A 19,301-nucleotide genomic window follows, 5' to 3' on the forward strand; every position below is an offset into this window, starting at 1 on the left:
CCCAGAAACCCACGGTATCCACATCTAGGTGCCCCCTTCACTCGAAAGGGCTATGGTAGTGGTGTACAGTTGTAGGGGAGTGGGTTTTGGGGGGCTCAACACACAAGGTAAGGGAGTTATGCACCTGGGAGCAATTTGTGAAGTCCACTGCAGTGCCCCCTAGGCTGCCCGGTTGGTGTCCTGGCATGTCAGGGGGACCAGTGCACTACGAATGCTGGCTCCTTCCACGATCAAATGCCTTGGATTTGGTCGTTTTTGAGGTAGGCGTTCTCGGTTTCCATTATCGGCGAAAACCGAGGTTGCCCATCTCTAAGGTCGGCGATCTCAACATTTAGATCGACCATTTCTTAGGTCGACCTAAATGTTGAGATTTGGGCGTCCCTGACCGTATTATCGAAACGAAAGATGGACGCCCATCTTGTTTCGATAATACAGGATGCCCCGCCCCTTCACAGCGCCGTCCTTAGAGATGGGCGTCCTTAGAGATGGTCGTCCCCGTTCGAAAATACCCCTCAAAGTGTCATAAACTAAACTGAATAGAGAAGTTCACAGTGCCACTGCTGTTCTTGCAATGCAGGAAAGAACCTTTTAGCCAGCTATGCACCAGAGGTTGAATTCTGCACTGGTCTAATAGCCCTCGCTCCCATTCCACCAGTGTGAATCTACTTGTTACTAGCCTAGTGTACCACTGGCTGAAATTATTCACAGACATTGTTTCTCAGTAGGTTGCTTACGTATATGTTTTCGGAGTCTCCACTTTTCCCTCTGACCTGGTCAGATCTGTTGCTTCTCTATCCTGGCGGCCAGTAAAACATTCTACCTAAATGCCAGCACACCTTTGTGTCCTCTCTCTGTCCCAACACAGTAGGATATTATCCTACCTGAGGATGCTTTAGCTTAATGTCGTACAATGCTATTGGGTTATTACACATTATCTTCAGGATGCAAAACACACACAAATACAATGGCATGTATATTACTAAAAAAACATAATAAATGCTTACCTGACAAAATGTTATGTTCATTCCGTTTTTTGCAGGCGATACTGGATCTGCAGGCAGGGTTATCAGTGCAGGTATACATCAATTGGATTCTCCAATAATTCGTGTCAATTCAATTTTTTCTCTGCCTATATGTATATTTGCATGCAGGATACTTCATAGTTTAAAGTGTATCATGCAAATGTGACTGAGGAAACTTTGTTCCTGTGTTTGCTTTCCAGAGGGCTTGTCATCTTTTAATATTCCTGGCCCTCCTGGTCCACCAGGACCTACTGGCCCTGAAGGTCCACCAGGTGTTCCAGGTAGGTAAACCTTAGCAGATGACTCATACGTAGCTTTCCATCCAATAAACCTTATAATTTTAATCCACACATGAGAAGTAAGGTTAATTTAAAGACTGTAACAGTGGGTAAAATAAGCAGAGCCCTGCAAAAGTGTTGTTTGAGGTTGGGAAATGACCTTACAGTCACCTTGTCCAAACTCCTTCCATTTTGTATATGTGGTGCTGCCTAAACCTCTTTTGTACTGAAGTTTGCCAATCAAGTGAAGCAATTTCCTTCTAGGGGCTTAAATGTCTGACTGTGGAATGACCCACAAATAGCATTTTATAGGATGCCAACAGGCTATTATTCAGGGGATGCTGAGTGCCTTAATTTAAGCACCTCAGTTAGGGGCTCCTAATCCCTAATGCAGCTTAGGCCAAATTCTATAAGTAGCGCCTAAAAATCAGCGCTGAAAATTTAACACGCTTAGCGCAATTCTACAAGTGTCCTTTATAGAATCGCACTTATTAGGCGTCTGCAATAGCAGGCCTAGATGTAGGTGCCCTACAGTTAGACACGATTCTATATGTACGCGCTTAAAATTTAAGAACACCCCAAAATTGCCCTTAGCCACGCCCACAAATAGTTACACATTAGGATTTATGCACAAATTGTTATAGAATACCTGTCATTTCTTCCTCTATCATATCACCAAAATTCATCCCTTCTTTTCTGAGACCACTACCAAAACCCATATCCACACTCATCACTTCATGCTTAGACTACTGCAACTTGCTTCTCACACAAGTCTCCCACCCTTAATCCCCCAGTGCCCCCCCCCTCCCCACCCCCAAAATCAATAATGTCAAATGACTGCTGGCTTTATAACATAAGAACAAAATAATAGCCATACTGGGTCAGACCAATGGCCCATCTAGCCCAGAATCCTACTTCCAATAGTAGCCAATCTAGGTCACAAGTACCCGGCAGAATAGTAGCAAGATTCCATGCTACCAATCCCAGGGCAAACAGTGGCTTGCCCCATGTCTATTTCAATAACAGACTATGGACTTTTCCTCCAGGAACTTGGCCAAACCTTTTTTTTAAACCCAGATATGCTAACTATTGTTGCTTATTAATTATTGTACGCCACATTGAGCCTGCCTATGGGTGGGAATACTGTGGGATATAAATGTCATAAATAAAATAAAATAACCAATTGGGAAAACATAGATGTGTAGATTTCTGCAAGTATTGGCACGTATACATCTATGATCCAAAGTACCAACATATATGTGTTTGTGCCAGGGGCGGCCTGAACATTAGGCCACCTGAGGCGGCCCTCTTTCAGGAGCAGCATCTCCCCCTTCCTTCCTCCACCCAGTTACTTGAGTTTACCTTCTTTCTTCATGTTCCAAAAGCTGCCGGCGGCAGGCACGATTCCCATACGCTACCCTGCCATCTGCACCCGCCCCTTCTTGTGTAACTTCCTGTTTCCTCAGAGGTGGCTGCAGTAGAGAAGAGGCTAGTGCCAGCGGCAGGGCAGTGTATGGGAATCGCTGCCACCGCCGGCTTTTGCACCATGAAGAAAGAAGGTAAACTTGGAGAACAGGGTGGAGAAAGGAAGGGGGGAGAGACCAGAACTTGGTCCAGGCAGGGCGCAGCATCTCGGTCAGGGGAAAGGGTGTTATCTTGGCCCGGGGAGGCGGCATCTCAGCCCGGGGGAGGCAGCATCTCAGCCCTCTTGCCTTGGGCCACCCCTGGTTTGCATCAACATTTAGACACGCATGTTGCCAAGTTGCCTGAACAAATATTGTGGTTGACATTTGCAAAATAGGAGCCGTCACCACATGTCGCTGGCACATACACATCCATTTCTTCATGTATTTTAGAAAAGACTCTATACCAGCAGACCCTGTTCTAAAATACTACCAGAATTTGACACGTTCCCGACCTGCACTTCCCAATTCTCATTTCTACGTTCTTTCTAAAATTTGCCTTCACCTCTTTAACATTCGATTCCAGTCTTCACCCTTCTGGGAACTTCTAGGAGCAAAAAAACCAAGAAGAAAGCACTTAATTCTCAGGATTATTCCAGTTCTGTAAAAAAAAAAAAGCAAGAGGAAATGAATACTAATGCCTAAACATAAGGGATTAGATTCAGTAAATGATGCTCGAAAAACAGTGCTGAAAAAAATTCCACATGGGGCGCTATTCTATAAACAGCACTCCGAGTTCTGCGCCATTTATAGAACAGCGCTTAGAGCTGATTTCCACACCAAACTTTGGGCACAAGGATTTATACCAACTGAAACTTGGTGTAAATCCTGGCGCGTCAGTTAGGCGCAGATCCCCGGTATTCAGCAATACTGCACATATCTTTAGTGGACAGCACTGAACCGCCCATGCCCCTCCCATGGCCGCATCCCTTTTTTGAATTGCACGCTATAAGATTTGCATGTTGATCTTTATAGAATAGCGCCTAGCAGGATGCACATGCAAATCCGAAATGTTGTCAATTAGCACCAATAATCAGTTGTGAGCACCCAATTATTGGCACTAATTGACTCGTTAGCCAATTAAGTTGCACACGCATTAAATTTGTGCACCGTTTAATTAATTAATTTAATTAATTTGTTATTTAGCCCGTCCTACTGATAACGTCCCGAACAGGTTACAGAAGTACATACATAATAAAATCAACAAACAAAAAATTCAGAATATAAAAAAACAAATAAAATAACTTTACGTAGTAAATAATCTTTAAAAAACACACAGTTCACAGATCATTCCATCAGATAAATTTCAGTGAAACAGATAAGTCTTAATAGCTCTTTGAAATCCTAATAAATCATCTAATGATCTGAAAGAGGAAGGTATTTTATTCCATAACAGGTGTATCTTTAAGAAAGCAGGGGTGCAGTGTTGTAGGATAAGCTGAATAACCCACAACATCAAAGAAGATTTGATGAGCATTAAAATTCTTAATGCTGAGACCTACTGTATTTATCTTCAATTGATTAGTCCAAATGCTGATTTATTCATCATGAAGATTTAGTAATATCTTTCTTTGCTTTCTAAACCAGGTTCTATTGGGCCAGCTGGACTCCCAGGACAGCCAGGTACTGAGATTTACATTAGATAGTGTAAAAATGCTTCTCAGTTGCTGATCTATTGCACTAAATGTTGACTTTGTTATATTAGACCTAGGGGCTTCATTACTAGAGTGCAGTAAGTGTTTTGCACTTAACACGTTAGGTGCAAAAATTAACGCACAATGCAATGTGAAGACTGTTGGGGGTGCTGCCAACATCTGCACAGGGGAAGACACTTACCACATTGTAAACACGTTTGTAGATAGTGATGTAAGTGCATTTGTGTTGTCTGCCAATGCATTTACTGTGGCCCCACGCATTTCAAACAATCCCCATCCTGAGCATTACCCCCACCCCAATTCTCCATTCCCCTGCCTAGATCAGCATCCTGATTCCTCTCCCACTCTTTCAAAGTGTTTGTAGACTCCTCAATCGGCTAGAGCATCCACCCTTTTCAGCCCCACTGATGAGACCCTGACTTCCCCCACCCTCTTGGTCTCCCCTGGGGTTTTCCATGGTAGTTTAGTGGTGAAGCAGGAGTAATCCCTGGATGCCCCTGCTCCATTGCTATCCTGGGTTCAAAATGGCAATCTGACTCCTAGTGGTATTCCCACAGCACTACCATTAGGGGCCAAGCTGCCAAACGTTCATAACCTACTACTGCAGGCACTATCGACTCCCAATCTCTGCCCATAACCCACGTACTACACAACAGCAAGCAGTTGGCGTGGTATTTTTAGCGCACTGGCTATTTTTGGTGTGTAGCAGCTATTACCATAGGCTTGCACTAAATATTAGAGTGCCCTAAATTTTGTGCAACTGCTTCACATTAAATGTTAGAGTGCACTAAATCTCGTGCAACTGCTTCGTACTAAATGTTAGAGTGCCCTAAATTTTGTGCAACTGCTTCGCATTAAATGTTAGAGTGCACTAAATCTTGTGCAACTGCTTCGCACTAAATGTTAGAGTGCCCTAAATTTTGTGCAACTGCTTCGCACTAAATGTTAGAGTGCCCTAAATTTTGTGCAACTGCTTCGCATTAAATGTTAGAGTGCACTAAAACTTGTGCAACTGCTTCGCACTAAATGTTAGAGTGCACTAAATCTTGTGCAACTGCTTCGCACTAAATGTTAGAGTGCACTAAATCTTGTGCAACTGCTTCGCACTAAATGTTAGAGTGCCCTGCATTTTGTGCAACTTCTTACTGCATTTTATTAAACATGTCCAGGGCTAGCGCAAGAGTATTAGGCACCCTACACAAAACTTCCACCTTGTGCCCCTCCTTTTACTTTCAGACCTCATCTGCTGGCACTGATCTAATTACTTTCTTGAGAGTTGTAGGCTGTGAGTACTGGGTCATGCTTCACTGATCTACTATTTGTTTCGTCCCTGTCACTTTGTTGGACATTACCTAGACACCACCAGCCTGTTGTTGGCCTGGTTGGTTTCCAGAGAGTTCTCGTCTGCCGGTTCCAATCCGGTTACCCTAAGGTCCTATACAGGCTTCCTTTATCATCCTTCCTTGTTTCCACCTTATCAGTTCTACCCTTGACCCTGCTCTTGAGGGCGTGAAAGGTGGGTTCCTGCCGCATTCTTCTTCATCCATCCCAAACATGCTTGAATTCTGTTACAGTGTTGATTTCCACCGTCTCTGCTATGGCTTATGCCAGGCAGCTACCACACTTTCAGTAAAGTAGCATTTCCTCATCATGTTTTAACATTTTTCCAATCAGCTTGATGGAAATTGTATATTTTCCATTCTTCCCTATGTAGGTCAAAAAGGAGCCCGCGGTGAGGCAGGAGAAGCTGTGTATGTGACTAGGACAGAGTCGTCAAGATCAGAAAGTAAGTGGATTTCAAGGTCTTTCATTTACCTCCCTGAAGTGGTATCTAATGAGATGGAATTATGTTGATTGTATCAAAAGGACCGTTCTCATCAAAGGTGAAAACATGAAAGTGTGCAATGGATGCCATGATGGATTTATTTTTATTTTCAATTCTACATATATAAAACTACACTAAAAGACTAAAAGAGCGAATTGCGTTCAAAGTCTGCACCCTGGTCCACAAGATCGTTCACGGGGAAGCCCCGACCTACATGTCAGACCTTATAGACCTGCCTACTAGGAACGCAAAAAGATCAGCACGCACATTCCTCAATCTCCACTACCCCAACTGCAAAGGGCTAAAATATAAATCCACATATGCGACCAGTTTCTCATACATCTGTACCCAGCTATGGAACGCGCTACCGAAGGCCATAAAAACAACGCAAGACCTAAGTATCTTCCGAAGACTACTGAAAACAGATCTGTTCAAGAAGGCATACCACAAACATCCATCTTAAATACTAAAAAATAAGAATGTACACGGCCTAGACACAACCTAAATCTTATCACGTGACTGATTAACCTCTTTGCTATTAGTGCACAAGCACTATCACTTTTATCCCTATGTCGAATATGGTCTCTCCATAGTCGATGACCTAATGTATGTTATAATCCAATTATCACTCAGGAACCTGCATGCAATACCATAATGTATTCTTCTTTACCATGTACGTATGCACATAGTATATATATAGACCATGAACTGTTCCATGTATGTTATGTTCCATCTATGTTACTATGTATGTACACACCTTAATGCAACACCATTTGTAATTCTGTTACCCGGAAATGGCAACCGCCATTACGGCAAATGTAAGCCACATTGAGCCTGTAAATTGGTGGGAAAATGTGGGATACAAATGCTACAAATAAATAAATATAGGAACGCAGGCACTGTACAGACATCATGCATCATTTGACTCAGAAACATACCAACAAAGTTTCAAACCTCCGACGCTCAGGAAATGCACTTTCAATAAGGATTTTAAAATTCAGTAGGACATTCAATAGGCTAAATGCAAGGACCTTTTACATTTTGAGAGCTTCAAAATAGCAGTTGGCCACTTGGTTAAAACCGAGTGATGCATAATAATTCTTAAATTAGAGGAGATTATTTGCTTTAAAAAGCTGTCACGTGACTGCTAATGGGTTCCCACCCTAGAACACAAGTGTCAATCTGTCCAGAGTGATCATCAGACCCAATGATTGATATATGATGATATAGGATACATTTTATTTGACTTTTGCTCACATCTTTTTTTCAGTAGTAGCTCAAGGTGAGTTACATTCAGGTACCGTGTGTACTTTCCTGTTCCCGAAAGGTTTACAATCTAAGCATACACCTGAGGCAACGGAAGGTTATCTGACTTGCCCAAGATCACAAGGAACAGCAGTCAAAGTTATTTATAAAAATGTATATACTGTCTCCCCCTTGGTATCACAAAAAACACTAGTCAAAATGGTACAGAATCATAAAAGACCCCAGCTGACGTAACATCAAGGAAATTACGAAGACTTTAGTACTTTCCTAAACCACAAACCCAACTTCTCTCACATCTGGCAACTTATTCCAATCTAACACAGCTCTTATCCTAAACGCCCTCTTTCTCCATACCTCCATTTTCATCACAACTGTATTGGGAAACATCAAAAGACCTGTAGAGGAGGCAGGGCCGGCATTAGGGGCTGGAAAACAGGGCAATTGTCCTAGTCCCCCAAACCTGCCTCAAACTGAAGAAGGAGGAAAATGAGCAAGCAGATCAGTATATTATCCAAAATATTTTATTGAAGATATAAGACAGTTGCCCGACATAGGCCATGTTTCGCCCACAAAAGGGCTGCGTCAGGGGCTAGTCTGTATCTCTACGAATAAGAACAATTGAAAATTGCATATCAGGACAAGGAAAAAGGAAATGCAAAAAAAACCCCAGCACAAACAGCGTGTCCTGTTGTGTTTCCAAATCACCAGCAAGTAGTCTGCTATCAAAGCTGGAAAATTTGCAATTGTTCTTGTTCGTAGAGATACAGACTAGCCCTTGATGCAGCCCTTTTTTAGGCGAAAGACGGCCTGTGTCGGGCAACTGTCTTATATACGGTATCTTCAATAAAATATTTTGGATAATATACTGATCTGCTTGCTCATTTTCCACGTTGGATTTCGCAGATCGTTTGCCTTGCCGTTTTCTCAAACTGAAGAAGACATAGGCCGAAGACCAGCTTCAGGGAGCCCCCCCTCCCCAGTTTCTGCTCTGAGCCCTTGAATGTCTAACACCAGCCCTGAAAGGAGGACTGAAGAGGATGTGTGGGCGCATACTGCACTAGTCGAGATGCTAACAATTGTGGCTGGCCACCCCCCGCACAGCCTTAAATGTCATCTCAAGTAATTGAAAAACACTGTGTTCCTGCATTGGTAACCAGTGCAATTGTCTAAGCAACGGGGCAGCTCCGTTCCTCCGGGTCACCTTATATAAAAACCTAGCCTACAAAGTTTGAGCTACTTGAAGTTTTCTTGTCAAACCCACATAGAAAAAAAAAATACTCCAACACACTCCCCACCACCTCTGCAAATAAGGCCTTGTTGTCAGTCTGGTGCTCGAACCACTAGACCAGTCCTCCATATCCTGCACCAATTTTTTGTAGAATAATTAGGCACATTGATGTACAAGGGAGATGATGATATCATTTTAATAACTGCTTGCTTCTTCTCTTGTTTCTACAGGAGTTGGTAATGCTGAAGCTCAGGCTGGATACACGGGAGCACAAGCAGGACCTCCAGGGCCCCCAGGTCCTCCAGGCCCACCAGGTAGACCAAAGCAGCTAGCAGTATATATTACTTCTTTACCTAAGCAGCCATTACTGTGAGGCCCAGAGAGTGCTTGAACTTGGACATTTACCAGCCTTCAAATTGGTTGTAAGGAGTTTTCATGCAAATAATCTTCATTTATGTTTTAGGAGCTTCCATTCAGGGGCCACCAGGACCACCAGGCATTCCAGGTAAGAATCACTTTCACTCAGCACACAAGTAGCAAAGAAATTAAACTTTCAAAATCCTGCCTGCCACATGACGCACCACAAGTATGACTGAGGCCTGCATTTTTTTCTGATTCTCCAGACAGGTCAACTTTTCTAAAAATGACAGAAAATGCAATGAATACCACCACCAAGATAGGAAGGGTTGAATGTTGGGTAGCAAGTTTCTGCTGTTCATGGCATATCACAAGGGGAGGGGGGGGGGGGGAAACACAGTAAACTGCACAAGGGCTAAGGTAGCCTTGTTAATGTTAACCTAGCAGTTCAGGGGTCGATATTCGAAGCAATTTAAATGGCCAGAAATGGCTCCTGGCCATTTAAATCACTTGTCCAGGGCATATTCAGCGGCATTTAACCAGATGGTGCTGCTCAAAAATGTCCAGGTAGCACTGAAGCCGAAACCGACTACTTTGTGGGCATTCTGGGGGCGGAGTCAGCATTTAACCAGCTCGGATAACCACATAAGACAGAGTCCTATCTTTATGCGGTTCATCGTAGCCAGTTAGGTGCTCAATACTGCACTTAACTGGTTCTGTTTTATCCGCCCATGTATGCCTGGATAGTCAATGCTGGTGCTGGGACATAGCCTGGCACTGAATATCTGGGAATAAAGCAGGTGGCAGTCAGCAAAATGCTGAATATCTGCCCCAGGGGTGTAGCCAGATGGCCAATTTTGGGTGGGCCAGAGCCCAAGGTGGGTAGGCATGGAATTTGCCCCCCCCCCCCCGGTCCCCCACCGGTTTGCTCCTCTCTCCACCCCTCCCTGCCCACAAACCCCAAATATTAAACACTTGAGCTAGCATGGATCCCCAAACCCTGCCAGCTGAAGATTTCCTCCTCCTCCTCGAGCAGCCAGCACCCTTCCAAACGGCAGCTGGCAGCACTTGCCTCAAAGTGATGCTGCTTCCGGCAGGCTGTGCATGCTCAGCACTTTTGCATATGAGAAAACTGAGCATGTGCAGAAGGGCCCGTCTCAGCCTCAGCTCAAGGCAAGTGCTGCTGGCTGACATTTGAAAGAGCGCTGGCTGGCCAAGTAGAGAAAATCTTCAGCTGGCAAGGTTTGGGGATTTGCACCAGCCACAGCAAGAGTGTCACAATTTTGGTTGGTACTGAGTCCAAAGTGGGTGGGCCCTGGCCCACCTATGGCTATGCCACTGATCTGCTCCTCATTGTTTAGTTAGGATGGGCCCTTGTCTTAGGTGGACAAATGACCCTCTGAGCCCTATCTCTCTTTCTTCAAGCAGTAATTCCATTTTCTGTATGTTTATGTTTGCTTACCGCCTTTCGTTTCACATAACAAGTGAGTGCAAGATGCTAAATATTAAGTCCCCCATAATCCCCTCCTGTAAAACAAAAGAAAACTTTATTAAGTGTTAGCGTTCATGGGGAATAAAGTCACTAATAATATTGCTCTTTTTAAAGGCATTTAGTCTAATTTAAGGATCCATCCATGGCACTTCCATGTACTCTCTGAAACGTCTTTTCTTCTGCCTCTTTTGTCTAGGGGAAGGCAGACAGGGACCACCAGGTCCACCAGGATCTTTTGTACCTACTTCAGGTAAGTGTCCTATTAAGGGGGGAAGTTACAAAACTGCAGTAAAATATGGCATTTTGTGCAACTTAGATTACCACAGGAGTCACTAAGCAGCAGTAATGCAACGTGCGTTATTCTGCCGGCCGGGAGCATCAGGCCACTGACTTGCAGCTCAGTGCTCCCGAGGAGCCTCTGTGAAAGGGAACAGAGCTGCACAAGTACAAGAATCCTCCACGGTGATCTTTACTAGAGAGAGTTGCATGAGGAGAGGAATTTCACCCGTTCCCGCTGGAATCTGCTCCATCCCCGCCCATCCCCATATGTAATATCCTCTATTACCACCCATCCCCTGTACTAAAATAACCCAACTTAACAGTAGCCCATGTTGATAACGTCCCCTCTCAGTGCTTATAGGGATTTCAATGCTATCAACCATATCTATTAATTTTTTTAGTGCTATTATAATTGCCATGGCACAAGGAAAGAATAGGTAGGCTGACCTGGCACTACACTTCTCTGGGATCCCCACAAGACCTGCATCCATTCCTGCTGGATCCCCACAGGACCTGTGTCCATCCCCACAAGAGTCCTGAGGGCCTGGAGGGGATCTTCGTGGGATTCCTGCAAATCCTGTTCCTGTGCAGCTCTCTAATCCTCAGCCCACCACCCCATGAAGGCCTTTGCGAGTAACAGGTGTCTTTTTGAACCGGTGCCAGCAAGGACAGGAGCAACTGGGAATGGATCGTGTCATGGTTACTGAAGATTAGCCTGGGATTTAGGGTTCTGGGAGGGGCCACAGGGGATGGGGCAGGGCTTAATCTCTTGACCACATAGATGTCTTTAGGGGGTGAAGGGGCATCTTTTGGATGGAGATAAACTGGATTATTCTGGAGAATATAGACGTAGTTTATATGAATGGAGGCGACAGTAAGATTAATATGAAAATGGAGACTTTGGTGTGATTGTTGTTTGAATATTTTGTTTTAATTATGTTATTTTTAATATTGTGAATGTATCTATTGTGAGCTGCCTAGTATACTATGAGTTTTAAATAAATTAATAAAGTCGTTGGGGAAGACTCCTGGTGGAAGGGGGAAGGGGAAAAGGGAAGTGGGAGGGGTGGGGGTACTTCCAGAGCACTCCTTTATTTGTGCAACTCCGGCCTCTTTAAGGTGGCACCTGGGAGTATGAGGCCATGTGTTAGATAGTAACAACCCCCTCCCCCCACCACACACATATTCCTATAGTCCAATGACCGTGAGACAATGTCGGATAAAGTTTTACTGTTCTTTCCGGTCTTCCACAGTCATTGTGCCCCATCATTTTAAAATTGGTCTGTAATAACAGCGGTATTTATACTGTGTGATGGAAAGTATTGTGATGTTTCATGACAGGATAGTTACAACATTGACTATGTGCAAAAATCCCCCCAAAAAACCCCAAAGCCACATGTTTAGTAACTAGTTACTATTTTGATTTCATGCTTTTTTTTTTTTTTTGCAGAAACCTTCTTTGCAGGACCCCCAGGTCCTCCTGGCCCACCTGGCCCTAAGGGAGATCAAGGTAAGCCTGGTGGACTGACAGTGTTCTGGGCCCTCGGGCAATAAGGGCCATGGGCCCCTAACCACCTAGCAAAAGTGATAAAATGAGATGGAAGCTAGGAGAGAGCGGGACCCCGGTCACTGCCCTGTTGTTCCAATGGTCAGTCCACCCCTGGATCCTACCAACTCTTATCCCTGGGGAAAAAGGACCTACTGAGGGTCCTACAGGGCGCCTGGGTTAACTGGGCAGGAAGGCACATATTTGCAGCCTGTCTTATAAAGACACGAGGAGGCGTATTTTCAAAGCACTTAGACTTACAAAGTTACATAGGCACTTAGGTATCTCTATAAAATATTAGCACAAATCCAGCATCAATAACATCTAGACTGAAGGAGCGAACATTAAGTCTGCTCGAGAACAGGCACTGATGGCTACTACTTCTTCTTGTCATATATATATATATTTTGTTACATTTGTACCCCGCACTTTCCCACTCATGGCAGGCTCAATGGGGCTTAAGTGACTTGCCCAGAGTCACAAGGAGCTGCCTGTGCCTGAAGTGGGAATCAAACTCAGTTCCTCAGGACCAAAGTCCACCACCCTAACCACTAGAAGTCAGCCCTTGCAGATCACCAATGTGGCCACGCAGGCTTCTGCTTGTGTGAGTCTGACGTCCTGGTGCAGGATGTCAGACTTACAGAAACAGAAGCCTGCACAGCCTTCTACATGGAATGTTGCTAATAGCAACATTCCATGTAGAATCTCCAATAGAAGCAACATTCCATGTAGAATCTCCAATAGTATCTATTTTATTTTTGTTACATTTGTACCCCGCGCTTTCCCACTCATGGCAGGCTCAATGCGGCTTACATGGGGCAATGGAGGGTTAAGTGACTTGCCCAGAGTCACAAGGAGCTGCCTGTGCCTGAAGTGGGAATTGAACTCAGTTCCTCAGGACCAAACTCCACCACCCTAACCACTAGGCCACTCCTCAGCTAGATGTACTAGATGTATGCAGTGCTGTACACTGCATACATAGGTACGCAGATGTGGAATTCACTCCCAAAGCACTTGAAAATGATTAACGAATTAAATAACTTCTGCAAATCTCTGAAAACCTACCTCTTTAACAAGGCCTACCAGAAGAACCCATAACTATCTACGAAACAACACCTATCTACCTTTATTCAGAATGTATCTTTCTATAATTGCTTGACCAAATCTTCTTGTTTTCCTTGACTTCTGTATAATACCAACTGTATTCCTTACCCTGGTATGGCGATGCCATAACAGGTCTCTGTAAGCCACATTGAGCCTGCAAATAGGTGGGAAAATGTGGGATACAAGTGCCATAAATAAATAAATAAATAAATACACTAAACATGTAAGAGACAACCCCTGCTTGACAGGAATATGCAGATGGGCTTGCAAGACCTCCACGGCATGTAGAGCCGTATATAGGGGTTGATATTAAAAAGGATGTAGCAAGGTAGGAGCAGCCAGATGGCACCCCGACATAATAGCCCTGACAAAACAGCCTTGTAACAAAATAGCCCCCTAGACAAAAATAACACATCACAAAAAAAAGATGATAAACTACAAGTGAAATCTTCACTGATAAAGGCTCCTACCAGCATTGCATTGCATAAAGCATATATAAATAAACAAAATTCTATAGCTACCAACTGGTATTCATGATCTGTTCTGCTGTTTAAAGAAACTATTCTTCCATCAACATGCTAATTTAAAAAAAACAAAACAATATTGTCATCATTTTCATAGTCTTACCAACCTTATCCTGTTTGGCAAGGTAAGATTATTACTAAAAAATGCCATATTCTGGGCAGCCTGATCGGGCCCTTTGGTCTGGGGGCTAATTTGTCAAGGGTTATTTTGTGGGCAGGCAGTTTTGACAGTGGCTGTTATGTCAGGGGCTATTATGTTGGGAACTTTTTTGTCGGGGCTATTTTTTCGGGCGCCATTTTGTCGGGGCTATTTTGACCAGGTACCATAGCCAGACATAGTATTTTGGGTGGGCCTGAGCCCAAACTGGGTGGGCACATAATTCCCCCTCCCCGTGCTTTCCACCCCTGCTCCTGCCCCAGTGACCCCAAACAATAAAATAAATACCTGAACTAACAGGGATCCCCAAGCCCCGCCAGCTGAAGGTGTCCTCCGGTGGCCAGAGCAAATAATTTCCCTACCTGCTCTAGCTGGCGGCACTTTCCACCCATTGCCACCACACCAGCCTCTTCCCTCCCGCACACACTCAATTTTTTGTGCATGCATGAAAACCGAGCTTGTGTGTGGGATAGGGGTTGGTGTGGCGACAACAGGTGAAAGCGCAGCCAGCTGTAGCGGGTAGGGAAATCACTTGCTCTGGCCACAGGAGGACATCTTCAGCTGGCGGGGCTTGGGGATCCTCACTAGCCATAAGGGTGCCAGAATTTTGGGTGGGCCTGAGCTCAAACTCGGTGGGCCCAGGCCCACCTGAGTCCACCCATGGATACGCCACTGGGTAGGAGAGGCTGCTGTCCAGTTAAACTAACTGGGTAGTGCCGCTGAACATCTCCACTAGCCGGCCATCCCGTAAATGACTAGGTTAGGGGCAGGCTCAGACGGAGTAAAGGTGGAGCGGCAACAGCTGGAGCGACTTAACTTCTGGGTCAGGGCACATCCGGATAATCAATGCCAGCTGCCATGCATGTTCTGGCATGCAATATTCAGAGTTAGGTCAGCCCACGGCTGGAAGTGGCTTACAAGCTGCATACCTTTGTGGTCTGAATATTGCCCCAGTAGATTGTATCATATTTTACAACCGTTGTGCTTACTTCAGGCTTCAGCCCACCCTGAGTCTGACCAGCCTGCTGCTCCACTGGAACTGGAGGTGGGGCTGGGTTGTGGAGCTGAGGGACATGCCAGGATTTCATTTTGAAACCCCTACACGGTCTTTACCCCATTTATATCTTGCTACTTAAACATCACCATGAGTGGAGCAGTGGCCTAGTGGTTAGAGTGCCAGTCTTGACATCCAGAGGTGTCAGGGTTCAAATCCCCCTAGTGCTCCTTGTGATCTTGGACAAGTCACTTAACCCTCCACTGCCTTAGGTACCAAATTAGATTGTGAGCCTTCCAAGGACAGGGAAATACCCCAGTGTATCTGAATGTAGCTCATCTTGAGCTACTACTGAAAGGGTGTGAGCAAAGCCTAAATTAAAAAAAAAAAATAAGTGCTGATGGTGAGTGTATTTTGAAAGGGAAGTTCTAAGGGTTTTCCATTTAGCTATCCACTTGGAGACCTACAGCTCAATGGGGAGACTCAAAATGTACCCCTCCCCCCCTCCATACCTTCATTCAGTATCTCTTCTTTATTCGCCAAATACAAGTTGCTCTGTATTGTTGATGACGATCCAGCATTCCACATTGTTCATTAATCAGAAGGAAACATGACTATAGACGTGATACAAGATTAAAATGGGATTCGAAAGTTGGAAAAATTGACTGATAAGCGTAAGGGGAGATAATTCAGGGGTGTGCTGGTAAATTGTTAACAGGGGGCTCTCTCTGGCCAGCAAAGTAAAAGAGAATTCAGGAGGGGCCCAAGCCCACATTTTGGGATCCATTTGTTAAAGTAGCCATGGAGAACCGGCTCCCAAAATTCTTAAAAACTTAACAAACGGCTCTCGAGAGCCTGTGAGAGCCTGCTCCAGCACACCACTGGATATAATCCAGAGGCACCTGAATGGATTCATCTAACAGATAATGAGGGGGTTTAGGGGGGGTTAGGCTATTGGGGGAATCAGTTGTTGAGGAGTTAGTGGGGGGGGGGGGTGAGGGGGGGAAGGGTGGGGGGAATAGGGGGGATAAAAGGGTTATAGGCATAATGTTAAAATAAAAATTAAATTGTTGCATTGTCATGTGCTGGAGCCAATGGCTCGTTGTTATGTTTGAGATGTTATTTCAATAAAAATTCAAAGGTAAAAAAAAATGGGATTCGAAAAGACTCCCCCCCCCCCCCCCCCACACACACACCCACATACAAACCCAGTGCACAGTACAGTGAAATAGGATTCAGCGCTCATTAAAGAGAGAGAAACTAGTGTTGAGAACTGCATCGGAACACGCAGTTCAGTGAAATCCCCTATACCTGAATGTTACATTATACTAATGTGAACGGGACATTGGATTAACCAGAACTGTGAATAGAACATCCAACAGCTAACACTCTTATCTTCCTTTGTATAGGTGAACGAGGGCGACAAGGATTCCAAGGTAAATGCGACCTATAGCTCAGAATTTATTATTATTAGCATTTGTATAGTGCTACCAGATGCATGCAGTGCTGAACACCTGCTCAATAGAGCTTACAATCAAAAAATACAGACAGACAAGACAATTAAGGGCGAGGGAAGTACTGGGTGAGAAAGGAACAAGGGGAGGGCAATTGAGTAGTGGCTAGGAGCCAAAAGCAGTGGTGAAAAGGTGGGTTTTTAGCATAGATTTGAAAACAGGTAGAGATGGAGCTAGACGTACAGGCTCAGGAAGTCTATTCCAGGCATAAGGTGCCGCGAGGGAAAAGGAACGAAGTCTGGAGTTGGCAGTGAATTTCAGTGAAAATGCTTGAAGTGCACTTCCATAGTGCAGTCAGGCTCATGATTCATGTATCTGTATTTTTAACAGGTGAACCCGGACAGCCAGGCCTCCCAGGAGTCACAGGACGTGAAGGTCAGTTCACTTTTTCCTGCCGTTAACAAACCTATTGCACATAAAGAGCTAGATTCTATTTATGACGCCTAAAAAATCAGTGCCAAAAAAAAGTAAGCTTAGGCGTATTCTATATACTATGCCTAAATGTAGGCGCAGTTTGTAGAACACGCATACATTTTGGTGTACTTTATAGAATATGCCCAGCACCTATTTTCTGTGACTATATTTGGTCGTGGCCACTTACACCAACTAAAACCTGGTGTAAATGCCGAAGCAGAGCTACAACCACGTGAAAACTGCCAGGGTTGTGCCATTCATTTTATCCATTGTATGTTTCTAAAATGCCTAAATGTATGTGCTCTCCTACAGGTATTTTAGAAAAAGCTCTGCGTTAGCTAGGCCTCTTCTAAGATACTACTGGAACTGAGTACGTTCCTGCCTAGATATCTCAATTCCAATCTCCATGTTCTCTATAAAATTGGTCTCTATACTGGTAGGACATGTCATGTTATATACAGGACTTTTTTTGAGGGGGTACTTGGGGGTACTGAGTACCGGCACCTTTTCCATTTTCTGCTAAAATTGACCCATGCTCCCCATGTTTTAATGAAAGAGCTCAGGCTCTACACAACAATACTGCCTTGTCATAGATTCTGTGACTAGTTGCAGGGGCCTGGCTATTGTGGGGTGGGTCCAGTGGCGTTCCTAGCCTGGATGGCACCCAGGGCGGATCGCTGATGCGCCCCCCCCCCCCCCCCGGCGAAATGACACCCTCCCCGGGTGCATGCCGCTGGGGGGGGGGGGTTTCGCGGCGCGCACCTGTCGGCTCCGAGTTTGCTAACTTCGCTCGTTCGCTGCAGCTCCCTCTGCCCCGGAAAAGGTTACTTCCTGTTCTGGGGCAGAGGGAGCTGCAGCGAACGAGCGAAGTTAGCAAACTCGGAGCTGACAGGCGTGCGCTGTGGCACCCCCCAGCGGCGTGCACCCGGGCCGGACCGCCCCCCCCCTTGGTACGCCACTGGGTGGGTCCCCTCAGTGATCACCCCACCCCTGAAGGGTGGCCTGACATTTGAGTACCGGCACCTTTTCCACTAGAAAAAAATGTACTGGTTATATAATCTCAATGCAAAAACCCCAGAGCAATACCCAGGGCTGTGCATGGGGTGTGGCTGGTCAGAGCACAAGGGAAGTGGGACTTGCTCTGTCCATTGTCTCCTTGGCTGTGTTGCAGGGGCATCGGAGGAGTGGCCTAGTGGTTAGGGTGGTGGACTTTGGTCCTGGGGAACTGAAGACTGAGTTCAATTCCTGGCACAGGCAGCTCCTTGTGACTCTGGGCAAGTCACTTAACTCTCCATTGCCTGCCGCATTGAGGCTGCCATGAGTGGGAACCGTGGGGTACAAATGTAACTAAAATAAAATCGGGGGAGGGGGTGTCACACAGCTTGGTATGTTCCAGAAAAATCATCTGGCTGAATATAGACTGCAGTTACCAGCAATGAGACATAACAATAAGCAAATCAAGAACAGTTGGAGTGAGGAGCTCTTTACCAAACTGCATTGCTTAAGGGGTTTTCAACCCAGTCCTCAGGGCACACCTATCCAGTTGGGGTTTTCAGGATATCCTCATTGAATTCAATGGGGATATCAATACTGGAAAACAGCCAAACTCAATCTCAAAGGGTCTTAGAAAGAGTACATGTCAGCAATGCCCTTTTTTTTTGTATATTACTTTGTTTAACCAATGGGAAATAACCTCAGAAGCCAAGGTCTCTGCCAAGGTCTGACCATCAGGACACTAATTATCTATAAAAGATTTATGTGCCTGTGATCTTGTCTCTTTCTGTGATCAGTAGGAGTTTAGAATTGAAGTAATCCTATCTATACCCCTGAAACATTCATGCAGTAGTGGAGTGGCTCCTGATGAAGCCCCTAAGTGGGTGAAACGATCTGGGCCCCGCTGAATAAAATTGAAAGTCACCAATTGGAGTGCGGGGTGTTAAGCCAGTCGTTTGAAAGCTAAGTTTATTCACTTAAGTTTTGCTGTGGCTTGGAAAGTTTTTCTCAGTAATGTTTTGCAAGATTGGTTGCCTATGGGAAGAATCCACCCTATGAAAGAGACAAGATCACAGGCACATAAATCTTTTATAGATAACTAGTAAAAAAAGGCCCGTTTCTGGAGCCAATGAAACGGGCGCTAGCAAGGCTTTCCTGTGGCCCCCCCGCCCCCCCACCCATCGTCAATG

General features: G+C 45.0%; 1 protein-coding gene across 3 annotated transcripts in view; it reads left to right on the top strand.

The window, feature by feature from the left end:
* Positions 1-19,301, top strand: part of COL17A1 (collagen type XVII alpha 1 chain) — a 169,466-nt gene that overhangs the window by 102,391 nt on the left and 47,774 nt on the right. For all 3 annotated transcript variants that reach the window (XR_003942098.1, XM_030202785.1, XM_030202786.1), the window contains 10 exons: positions 1,040-1,075; positions 1,223-1,303; positions 4,351-4,386; positions 6,133-6,204; positions 8,968-9,051; positions 9,201-9,242; positions 10,783-10,836; positions 12,316-12,375; positions 16,600-16,626; positions 17,035-17,079. Coding sequence is in view for 2 of the 3 variants with exons in the window: in XM_030202785.1 (XP_030058645.1) it covers positions 1,040-1,075; positions 1,223-1,303; positions 4,351-4,386; positions 6,133-6,204; positions 8,968-9,051; positions 9,201-9,242; positions 10,783-10,836; positions 12,316-12,375; positions 16,600-16,626; positions 17,035-17,079 (537 nt within the window). In the remaining variant the exon portion in view is untranslated. The remainder of the gene's footprint in view (positions 1-1,039; positions 1,076-1,222; positions 1,304-4,350; positions 4,387-6,132; positions 6,205-8,967; positions 9,052-9,200; positions 9,243-10,782; positions 10,837-12,315; positions 12,376-16,599; positions 16,627-17,034; positions 17,080-19,301) is intronic.

The sequence above is a fragment of the Microcaecilia unicolor genome, chromosome 5 (genome assembly GCF_901765095.1).
Source record: "Microcaecilia unicolor chromosome 5, aMicUni1.1, whole genome shotgun sequence".
Lineage (NCBI taxonomy): Eukaryota > Metazoa > Chordata > Amphibia > Gymnophiona > Siphonopidae > Microcaecilia > Microcaecilia unicolor.